Below are 12,611 nucleotides of genomic sequence, written 5' to 3'. Positions count from 1 at the left end.
AATGAATTACTAATGTAAAAAACATATATTGTATCAAATGTGTATTATTTATAAGGCTTTATTGATATACTCAACATGGAGCAGAGTGCTACAAAAATGTATTATAAAGTACAAAAACAAGACCCATCACAAGAAGACAAAAAGGTCCAATCTCTAATTGTAAGTATTTATTTATAAACTTTTAAACCCCTTCATTAACAGCAGGTTTCCTTCACTGTCTTTATTCTTATACACTTTGTACACTTATTGCACTGATGGATAAACAGTTCTAATGTCCATGATCTGGATGACTGAGATCCTTCACAGACAGTCTAATTTTCCCTTTGCAGGTTTTTTGTGGACCCTGATTGATGACACTTTCACCTTACACAGTATTCCCTCTGCCGTTGAACTGTCTCTGCCGTTTCAATGTGTCTAACGTTTACTGTGTTTCCTGCAGTCACTCGTTTTCTCACCTTTCCAGTGCGTTCTCTCTCTGTCGCGCACGTTCTCCCTCTCGTCTCCCTCCTGCTGGTGTGCTCACTGTGCTGTGTGTGTCTGTAACTCCTCCCCTCCCCGTTCTGCTCAGTGTAGACACGTGATTGGTCAAGACGCCACCACATTTCTTGACCAATCCGGTGAGGCTTTAACAGAAAAAAGACGAAAAAACCCCCCAAAAAAACGGCTCCCAGTCAGGAGCCAGCTCCCAGTAAGGAGCCGGCTCCCGTCGTTCACTTCAAAGAGCCAGCTCTTAGAGCCGGATCGTTCGCGACTGACACATCACTAAAATGAATACATAATGGCTCATTTTAACATATGAATACAACTATTTGCTCTGCAGTAGTTTGTGGAGTATTTAACTCTTTGCGTCTACACTATGAATTAGAAGATGTCGTCTTGGCTCATTTGCGCAGATTTCACGGGCGCAGAAACTCCACAATCCCTCAGTGAATCCGGCCCTCGTTGTATCTTGTCTGTGGTTATTGGAAAGCATCGTGCACATCAGCAGGTGGTTGAATGCTGAACCAAAAAAAAGCAGCCAGTGAGTCGCTGCCAGCAGGAAACAATGGCTGTGTGTGTAGGATTTAATTTGTTTGGCATCAAGGCTTGTTTCCGTTTCCTGCGATGACAGTCGTACGGATTCTTCTGACACACGACACGTCTGAGTCATCAAATCTCAGGCTCTTAACTCTGTCACACAGCTGACAAACCTCCTTTTTATTTTAATCCTCTTGAAGATGTCAACAATTTCCCTCTTCTGAATAACTGATCAGAAAACAGGGATGTTGCCCGTGGAACGCTTCAAACACTTTAATGCATTAATACAGATTTAAGAGGAGCGAGCTGATAACAATGACCTCATCTCCGTCCTGCAGCTGCTGCAGTGAAGCAGGCCGGGTTAATGCCTTGCTCATAGGCATATTAGTGATGGCTGCAGAAGCAGAGGAGAGTGTGTCTGATTCATTACCCTCCTCACAGTTTCTTGGCCAGTCTGCAAAATAAGAATTCATTAAACGTGGTCCGGACGGCCTGCAGCGATGTTTTCAGCCGCTGCTCTGTAATTGAATGTCACAGCTAATAAACATGTTTAGCTCTGAGGATTAAATTGAATCAAGCAATTTGTCCTGTTTGTGCTGAGTGATGGAGGGATCAATGGATGGATGGATGGATGGATTAACCTCGTGGCTCTGTCAGACCGGCCAGTGGAAGATGAGAAAAGGTCAAGTTACACAGCGTACAGATTAACACACAAATTCAGACTCACACACAAACACAGACACAGACACACACACACAAACTCTAATGACAAATGACTCATCTCAGCCTTACACTCATGTCCTTGTTGAACCTTTTTTTTGTTTTGCCACATTAACAGCCAGTGTCAACATCACTCTGAGCCCTGAAATTGAACCTGTCTCTCCGTTCAAGACCTGAAACAGGCGTCAGACTTTGGGGAGGACATGGATGTCACTTTCTGCTTCCTGATTGGATCACTCCCTGTCATGTGATCATTTTCTGTAAGAGACAAACTCAACAGCCTCTGCTTTGGATTTATCATAGTGGCAGAGATACAACACTTCCACTCATTACCTTCAATTTAGCAGAGCAGCCAGTGGCGGTGTTATGAAAAAGGAAGTATTTAAACTGTTGACAGAAAACCTCATATTGCAGCTATGAGGACTTCCTATGATGACTTATTGATCCTCAGAGGTTGGGATTTATCCATAGCTGATGTCATCACAATGCAAGAAGTGTCAGAAGTGTTTCTCCAGCAGAACCAGGATTCTGGTTTCCACTCAGCCCGTATCCTCACCGTTACATGTGGAGTATAATATTCAAACAGTGTGCTGCATCCTGTTTACCAGCAGAACATTATGCAGCATTGTGCAGCTACCTCCATCACCCACTGCACTGCACGCAACCTGACGCAACAGGAAACAAGCCCCCATTCACTGTGCAAGTGGATGTTCTGCTGAGCAAAGCACACTGGGAAACTTGGAACACAGACAAAGCTGGTAGCGCCATATTTTTTAACAGCTTGACTCCCTCATTAAGTCACAATCATTGGAAGAAAACATCTGTAAACTATGATGTAAATAACCTTCAGTGTGCTGGTTTGATCCAGTGGAAAAAAAGAGCTAACACAGAGCTAACACTCATGCAAACCATATTAATGGAGTAACACCTAAAGGCTGATTCATACTTCTGCGTTGCCCCTATGCAGCAGGGGCTGACGAGGACATGAGCCCCACATACTTGTGCGTCGATGTGTCCGTGTCGCGCAGCAACAGTGTGGTCTCTCTGATAGCCTGTTGCCTCCTTCCGGCCCCGCTACGATCTCTGTTTACTTTTCCACAGAGATTCAGAGCGTGTTCTGTGAACCTACAGCTGATACATGTTGCTGTTTATCATACAGACATGATTACAGGGAAGAATAGAGAGGAGGAGATGAAATACACGGCCGATGTGCGGCCGATGTCCGGGATCCCGGAATTGATATAAATGCGGGAAACAATGTGGCCGAGGACCAATCACAGGGCTTGCAGTCGGCGTTGATTCTACGCATAGTTACATTTTGGAGGAGGTGCACGTCAACTACGGGCGTAGGTACAGGAGCTACGCGGACCCCTTGCGTAGGTTACGCCGTCGATTAGATGCAAAAGTATAAAATCAGCCTTTCGAGCCAGTTCAGGCGGAAAACTCGAGCTGCACTACTTGCACGTTTGCCAATTCTCACAATCACCTGACAAAGTACCCTCCCATAAGGTGCTCTACTTAGCGGTCAAATTCCACCAGATCCGTGTCCAGTCTATCTCAGATCCGTTATGGCACCGGATCTGATAGGTTTCTATTCTAGTCAATGTGTTAACTTCCACTGGATCCGCTCTGTTGCGTTCCGGTTGCGTCTCTGATCCTGCACACCGGAGTTCTCTGGATCAGATACACAAGACTTCTTTTTTTTGCCGGAGCACGACACATCAATCTCAACAGAGCAGATGGAGCGGGACAGGAAGTCAGGTATCACCAAAACGGATCAGATAATGGAACCAATTTTGTAGGTGCTCAGAGAGAGTTGAGAGAAGCCCTCTCGACACTGAACCAGCACAGGATCGAAGGAGCTCTGCTTCAAAAAGGGATACAGTGGGGTTTTAATCCCCCTGGAGCATCCCACCATGGAGGCATATGGGAGCGTCTCATCAGATCGGTAAGGCAGGTGCTTCATTCTGTCCTAAGGCAGCAGACTCTTGATGATGAAGGACTGCAAACCCTGTTATGTGAGGTGGAGGCCATCTTGAACAGCCGCCCAATCACTACAGTCTCCACTGACCCACAAGACCTGGAGCCTCTCACCCCAAACCACCTCTTGCTCCTAAACACTAAGCCAATGCTGCCGCCTGGACTCTTTGACAGGAAACACCTATATGTAAGACGCCGTTGGAGACAGGTGCAATATATGGCTGATTTTTTCTGGAGGCGCTGGAGCACTCTGGTGTTAACACTCTGTGTTATCACCAGATCGTATTTCGCTTCACTACAACAACAAACCGTCATGATGAGCAGAGCCAGGCCTGGAGTCAACAGGCCAGAGGTTTTCAGAGGACCATAAAGACAACATGGATGAGGAGAGGAGGAGGAGAATCCTTGATTCAGTGATTACAGCGGGAAAACTTCAGCCACATGACAACTGCTCCATGATGGTTCTGAAAAGGCAACCAGTGGGTGTTAACGGACAAGAGAGCATGGACACAGACCGCAGTGGGTCGGAGACAGTCTAGACAGGGATCTGTTGAAAGTCCAGTCAAAGCTAGTCCAGGCAGGCAACTGAGACTTCACTACTTTCATATTTGCCTAAATCTCACAATAACCTGACAAAGTACCCTCCCGATTTGGCGCTCTATTTAAGCTGCAGGGTTCCTCTGCTCCACCAACTCCACTGCTGCCCTTCTTCATGCAAACTTTCAACCCCACTATACCCCCCAGCGTCCAACTATAAGGGGTTAAATAAATGATGTCATGACTCCTTAATTTCTGCTCTGCAAGGAGTGATGAGGTTCGAAACCTAGACACCAAACACAAACTATGTTCTGCTGCTGTAGAAACGTTTGATCAGAAAAACTTTACTGAAATTATTTTACAGTCTGTTGTGGCGACAGCATGGATTTATTCACTGCTTATTTTGGCCTCAGGAGCATTTTGTTGAGAGAGAATCTGTACTGATAGATGGAGAGAGGATAATGAGCTGGAGTGTATCCAGAGGGATGAGCAGAAGTGGCATGATGTCACCTTTGCAGTCAGTGCCTTAGTAAGTCTGGACACAGTCATCTTAATTGATAGAAATGGTATGATCAACCTCTTGTGTATTTGTTCAATCAGCAGCTTTTCGGGGATCTCTGATATAAATCTACTCTGAGGGGGAAAATGCTTCTGCTTATTTTCTCCCTGAGAAGCCTCAGGCATAGAAGAAGCAGCAGATCCTAATGAGACATCCAAGCAGGGCTTGTTCTGTGTCTCTTTACACCAGCATGTATGGTGTGTGCTGAGTGTACACAAAATATAATTCACATTTTCACGAGTGTAAGTGAGGAGGATATTTTCCTCAAACATTTCTAAAGCTCCCGTCTAGACGGAGCAGATTTCTGTTTTTGTGAAGTGCTGTTTATATTTAAAAGCTGTCTTCCATCTCTTCAAGAGCAGAGCGATCAATATCAAGTATGAAAGTAATTAAGCTTCAAAAGCAGACGAGCGTCAACGACAAGTTTGACAGACAAGATGATGCACAGCACGCTGAAGAAACCACCTTTGTTTAGTTTTCCTCAAGTATCCACAGTGGGTGATGCATTTCACTGCTGGAAGAAGCAGGATGGGACTTTTAGTCAGAAAACACTCCTGTTGTGTGTACAGGACGAAACCAGCCAAAATGCAAGAGATACAGCTTTGTCGATGGAGTGCCAAACTGAAAACTCCAGTATTCAAAAGTGGATTTAATTGGTCAATCGGGGGAATGAAATCAGCTAAAAACACAACATCAAACTGTAAAGTTATTACTTTTAATTTGTTAGAAGAACAGTTGACATCCACACGTCCACTTTGATGCGTTATATAAATGTTTCCTGGGAATCCTCAGCAAAATCCTCCCCTTATATTCTCTGGTAATCCCCACAGGAGCATTGTGTGTTCATGTAAGCTTGTGTGTTCACAGTCATGTGTACAGAAACAATGCAGACCTCTTTAATGCTACAGTACGAAGACAGTGTTGCAGCTCTCTGACATCGACCTTGACATGCTGATGGATGCAGGAAGCTAATTGGATGTTTTCAGCTGAAGCGTTTTCTTTTAATTAGTGTGAAGAACACCAACGCTGAAATCTGCTAATAAAATCTGTTCATATGAACATTATCTGCAGCGCAACGAGAGGATTAATCACACAGGTCTCCATCTCCTAATAAGACCTGCGAGGCAGCGTTCAACAAGCAGGCGTGTAACCAGGATTATAGAAGTACTACAGGCACAAGCTCACACTGTGTAAAACCTGTCTGTGTAATCCTCATTTTATTCATTATAAAAATGTTCAATTCTAAATGTTAACATGATACATCACCAAAAAACAGATTAAAAGATGTTTTAATGCCCTGTCTCATCACGAAGCGAACAAAGTTCAGTTCATTGGCTCTAAAAACCATAAAACAACCTCTTCTTCGGTTTGTAACAACACATTTTTTAAAGGTGACATATCATGCAAAATTGACTTTTTAATGGTTCTTTACCTGAAATATGTGTCCCTGGCATGTCTACAAACCCCCCGAGAATGAAAAAAATCCATTCTGCCCCTGTTTTGATTTCTCCACCTTTCTGTAAATGTGTGTGAAACGAGCCGTTTCAGACTTCCTTGTTTTTGTTACGTAACAACAATATCCGGTCTGTAACGGAGTCAGAGCTCGGAGCTTGTTCAGCCCATAGACTGTATAAAATAATACTGAATCCTCCCTCCGTTTTTCATTACCTGCACAAATGTGTGGTAACAAGGAGCTTAGGAGGGAGGCATGCTAGTTGTAGGCTGTCTTAATAAACACAAAGGTCGGTTTTACTCCCCACGTCTGCAGATTTGAAGATCTAGTGGATGATTTTTATTTACCATGGATAAGTGCTAGCGCTAGTTAGCATAGCTACATAGCTACATGTCGTAGCTGTAGCTGTGTACCAAGACACACGTCGACATACTGATAAATACAACAACAAGAAACACTAAATCTGTGACCAATTCTTCAGAAAGGTCCTGCTGCCTTTCTGGTAGAGGTCGGTTTTACTCCCCACGTCTGCAGATTTGAAGATCTAGTGGATGATTTTTATTTATCATGGATAAGTGCTAGCGCTAGTTAGCATAGCCACATAGCTATATGTTTGTAGCTGTGTATCAAAGACACACGTCGACATGCTGACAAATAAAACAACAAGAAACACTGAATCTATGACCAATCCTTCAGGAAGGTCCTGCTGCAGGCACCTCTCCGTCAGGATCAGATTCTGGATCAGATTCAGAGGGTTGAAGTAACGTCATCTCTGCACAGCCGTGTATATTCAGCCAACATGTAAACATTAGATCAACGTGCCGGAGAGCCGAGGGCACATCCACTTCCTGAGGGGGCGTGGTCAGAGAGAAAACAGAGTGTTCTGAGGAGGACTGAAGAAGAGGGATTTTCAGGCATGCCAAAATCTGATTTCAAAGTGTTTTTTTGAGCATAAACTTTAAAGACATGTTTTGGGGACCTCTTAGACCAATATATATTGATGAAAAAAGTGTGATATGTCACCTTTAAGAAAATACAGAGGTCAAGCCAGTTTTACTTTGCAAAACCAGATCAAAGGTAAACTGGATTAGCTAAAAAGATTTCAAAATCCAGATTATTCTAATTCAGACTGTAGGAAAGTTGTCTTGAACTGTATCTAAGATGAACATGTACGCTCTCTGAAATGAGCTTTCTTTCTGAGTGTTTAAAACGACTGTCTGTCTCTCTTCTTCATGTTCCACAGAAAGGAGGCTCGGCTCATAACTGTGGCCAGATAAAGGTGGGTCAGGTGATCCTGGAGGTGAACGGCATTTCCCTGAGAGGTCGTGAGCATAAAGACGCCGCCCGGATCATCGCGGAGGCCTTCAAGACCAAAGAGAAGGACCACATTGACTTCCTGGTTGTTGAACAGGGACTCTAGGAGGAGGACTTTGCACTTTGTTCCGCTTTGTTCAGGAGGACACTGTTAAAAACGCTTTGAGGGAACTGTATGAACTCCACATGTGTGATAATCGTGGCTCTCGCTCTGACTGCAGGCGGAGAGTCAGAGAAATATTTTCTGATTGCACTCTACAGAGATTTGCACAATTTAGATCTAGACAACAATACTTTATTCATATCTGCCATGAAAGTCAAACCTGGGTCAATGTGATTCACATTTCTTACACTGTTCAACTGAGTTACATTGGTTTTCAAACCCAGAGTGTTAATGCATGTTTCACCATGAGATGTGATAGTATGCTCCTCACAGCAGATAACACAAACACAGACTCTTTTATATATCAGTGAAGACTTCAGCTGACTTGTAGGAACAGACAGAAGCTCCCAGAGATGCGTTTGTGTTCATTACATGTCATGATTCATACATTCATAAATGATTTCTGTTCTTTTTCCATGGACGGAAGTAACACTACTCGCCGAGGGAAACACTGTTACTGTAACATAATGTCAGACACACAACAAAGACCAGTTAGTGTTCATGTCTTAATGAAAATGACGATACATGTTCAACAACCTTTCCTTTCATGAAGAAGACGAGACGATGACGAGCTGAAAATACATCTACGAGTGGAGACAGGACTTAAATGTTTGTGGCGGACCGTCAGACTTTTAAAATCCACAATAGTTTGCCCCACTGTGATCAGATCTGTCCACATACTGAAGGGCAGCCCTGTAACTTGTTGAGTCAGTCAGCTGATTGGCACGTTGTTAGATTATCATTTAGCTGCAACAAGTGCACCAGCAGGGGGAAATTATCTCTGCCTCCGTGCACCCCACTCAATTTCATTGATAACTTATTTTTAATTTTTGATATTTCACATTTTTTAGCTGCTGTTATCTCTAACAGCTCAAAGCCTTCATTTATTCTAGTTCGAGGAGCGTATTTAATGAGACGTTTCACAGTTTGACCGTCTCTAAATCATTAAAGATGAAATTGCAGCTGAGAGCGTACATCCATAAACCCTCTTAACAATGTTAAACGTCACCATACAAACGTAGCTAATCATATATTATAATAATAATGTTGCGTAACGTCACAAGCAGGTGCAGGACCCCAAGCTACTTTGACCACCTGAGCATGTCTGGTACCTACACTGTCTTAAAAGTGCCATACAGCTAGAGCTGGGCGATAATTCAATAATGCTAATTATTGCCATATAATTTTTCTCAGTATCAATATGAAAAATGTTCAATAAAAATTTGATATAAATAAACCTGTAATTACATCCCCTAACCACTGGAAAGGCGGGCGCTAATGAGCCTTAAACGCTAGTTGCCATCCAACATTAAACAGAAAAAGAAGACGCCATTGAACAGCCAATCATGTCGCAGGGTGAGAGGTAGGCAGGGCTTAAAGACGTTTGGAGCGAAATGTTAAAGGTGACATATCATGCAAAATCGTCTTTTTAATGGTTCTCTACCTGAAATATGTGTCCCTGGCATGTCTACAAACCCCCTGAAAATGAAAAAAATCCATTCTGCCCCTGTTCTGATTTCTCCACCTTTCTGTAAATGTGTGCTGAAACAAGCCGTTTCAGTTTTCAGTGTTTTTCATACGTCACTACGACATCCGGTCTGTAACGGAAGTCAGAGCTCAGAGCTTGTTCAGCCCATAGACTGTATAAAATAAAACTCAACCCCTCCTGTGTTTTTCATTCCCTGCACAAATGTGTGGTAACAAGGAGCTTAGGAGGGAGGCATGCTAGTTGTAGGCTGTCTTAATAAACACAAAGGTCGCTTTTACTCCCCACGTCTGCAGATTTGAAGATCTAGTGGATGATTTTTATTTTTCATGGAAAAGTGCTAGTGCTAGTTAGCATAGCCACATAGCTACATGTTCGTCGCTGTGTACCAAGACACACGTCGACATACTGACAAATAAAACAACAAGAAACACTAAATCTGTGACCAATCGTTCAGAAAGGTCCTGCTGCAGGCGCATCGCCAACAGGATCAGATTCTGGATCAAATTCAGAGGGTTGAAGTAACGCGGGTCTGTGAGCAGCCGTGTATATTCAGCCAACATGTAAACATTAGATCAACGTGCTGGACAGCCGAGGCCACATCCTCTTCCTGAGGGGGCGTGGTCAGAGAGAAAACAGCCTGTTCTGAGCAGGTCTGAAAAAGAGGGTTTTCCAGGCATGCCAAAATCTGATTTCAAAGTGTTTTTTTGAGCAATAAACTTTAAAGACATGTTTTGGGGACCTCTTAGACCAATATATTTTGATGAAAAAGAGCATAATATGTCACCTTTAATACAGCTGAAACAAGCGACAGAGACACTGCAGAAAACTCAAAACCTAGCAGCACAAAGCAGAGTCGTTAGTCCGACACTGTGTCGACTCTGTGTTAATTTCTAACTTAATACACTTCACCGCGAGCGCAGTACAACTGAACACTGCATAACTATGATGCATTCACTGCAATGTGGGAAAAAGCATCACTCAGCCTGTAAGTCTTAGTAATCATAAAGGGGAGTGCACAAATCTAAACAATACTCTACTAAACTAATACACAGTCAATTATGCAAATAACCTCAACCTGAGAAAATGATAATCTACAAACTAAAACTTCACAAAAATCTCATTTTACACAAAATACCTGCTTCCTGTTAGCACCGTCAAAAATGAGGTATTCAAGAAGCTTATCAGAGAACTAAATCTAGATACAAGCTAACAGACTGTCTGCTTTCTTCAACTTCCATACAGGACCAAAAATCTGCCTTTAAGTTTAAATGAAAAAATTATTTGATCTCAGAGGAGTTCAAATTTGATTGACGGCCAGCGATGTTCTACAAGTTGAAATGAATACTTTTGCAGATAAAATTTGACTCATGTTTGGCATAATGAGCTAACCTAATGTGAAGTCAAATAATATCATGCCATAAATGATGGTATGTCCCATTAATCAATGTTATTAGGAGGATCCAGTTCATTTAAAGCTCCTGTGAGGAGATATTAGATGGACATGAAACAGACTGAAATTGATACTGACTCCTCTTCAAGACCTCAAGCATTAAGCTAGACCATCAGGAATCAGACTCATCATTCTGTTTAGTTGTTTTTGATGCGTGCAGAGTCTTTATTGACCTTTTTCATGACTTTTTATACCCAAAGTGACTGACATGTTTGATGGTTAAAGAACAGCAGGATGAGACTTTTGTCTATAAAACACGACTCATGCATGTGCAAAGATCAGCAAGGAGATTAGAGTTCTGCTTTGTCAACAGGGGGCGCCAAAATCAACACAGACAGAAAGTTTCCCACGAGAGCTTTAAGTATTTGATTGCTTTACCGGCAAAAATCTAATCTTCAGTCCTCTTAGATTTAAACATCCTCGTTTGACCCAAAGGTTGATTTTATTTCCAGAGCATACTTTTATTTACATCTCTTTAATTCATCATTCATATTTTATATTTCCTTTTTGCAACATCTTTTCAGTATTTGATCAAGAGGCCCGTATGTTCTGAGAAAGCTCTAACACTAACAGTCTGTATATATTGTAGATTGCATATAGTCCCTACATGAGATGACTCTATAACTTTTATATCAGATAGTTGAAAGTAGAACAATATTTAATATTTTCAAAGATTATCACACTGCTACACATCACTCATTTAGTACTCCACGTCTTCTCCCAATAAGTGAAAGTGCAGCACGTTCCCAGCTCTGCAGAGACGATCAATGAAGACTCAATATGAATGAGCTTATCCATGTCCTGCATAGACAAACGACTCAGTGACGGATCAGTGAGCTGCTAATGCACAGGAAACACTGATCAGACTGGAGTTTGCTATAATTAACAAGGTGTGCACACACTGTGAGAGGAAGAAATAGAAATGTACCTTTATTCAAAAAAAGCCTTATTTATAACTGACTGCAGGACCTGGACCTAAATCTGTCTGAGGGTGCTTTCACACCTGGATTGTTCTTAAAAGGGGGGTGTTGCCCTCCTCGGACCACAAAGCACTCAGACTGAAGTGGTCATTTTGAAGAGGTGCTGTACTCGTTATACGACAGTAGAAGGAATGGATGTTCAGCTTCACAGGACTTCACAACATCTCCTGGTTCAGTTCACAGAGTTTAGTCCAGCTGGTTGAATCAGGAGAGTTTGTCCTCCTCGTCACTGGAGCCTCCACTTTCAACGACCTGCTCTTGTACCTTTACATCCTGCTGTTGGACTTCCTTAGCCTTCATGTGAATACAATCATCAGCCCAAATGTGGATGAAGCATTGTCCTCCTCGCTGCTCCAAGTCGACCCACCTCTTAATTTGTTGGAAGGCTAACTTGCTAACGTCACTTGTGGCTTCCTACAATGCAGAGTTCAACCATGGCATACGTTTACCTACACAGTTAGAAAAGGAGGCTGTGACGTATTGACCTAAGGATAGCCCTGGAATGGTGTGAGCTTCGGCTCGCTTCACAAATCTGCAGTGTGAACGCAAAACAACCAGAGGGAAAAATACAACATGCATCATTTTATCATCTGAATCTAAAGCAAACAAGCTCCAGGTGTGGAAGCACTCACTAATTAAAAATCCTACAAACAATGTGAGTTCATCATGGTCATGGCCACCCTTGTAAAGCTAATCCAGCCTATTATATTACCTACACTGTAGTATTAATACTCTGTTGAACTGCATTTACACTTAATGTGTAACGCATTGATAACAAAAAAAAATGAAGGTATGCAAGCCAAGGAACCAATTAGCTTTATGTCCTATAGTTTCACACAAAACAATGTAGAGAGGAATATTAAGAAAAATACATGGGACATAAACTGACATTGCAAAGGTCACAGCAATAAATAAATATCATATGTATGTATTACACTGGGCGGTTTAA

General features: G+C 42.4%; 1 protein-coding gene across 1 annotated transcript in view; it reads left to right on the top strand.

The window, feature by feature from the left end:
* The window catches only part of LOC117819034 (whirlin-like), a 171,686-nt gene extending 162,806 nt beyond the window's left edge, over nt 1–8,880 (top strand). The window contains exon 13 of the mRNA XM_034692232.1: nt 7,510–8,880. Coding sequence (XP_034548123.1) covers nt 7,510–7,686 — 177 coding nt within the window. The 3' untranslated portion in view covers nt 7,687–8,880. The remainder of the gene's footprint in view (nt 1–7,509) is intronic.
* Nucleotides 8,881–12,611: the final 3,731 nt, after the last annotated feature.

Source organism: Notolabrus celidotus, chromosome 9 (genome assembly GCF_009762535.1).
Source record: "Notolabrus celidotus isolate fNotCel1 chromosome 9, fNotCel1.pri, whole genome shotgun sequence".
Lineage (NCBI taxonomy): Eukaryota > Metazoa > Chordata > Actinopteri > Labriformes > Labridae > Notolabrus > Notolabrus celidotus.
Note: the sequence above shows the minus strand (reverse complement) of the source record. Positions and strands in the feature narration are given on the sequence as shown.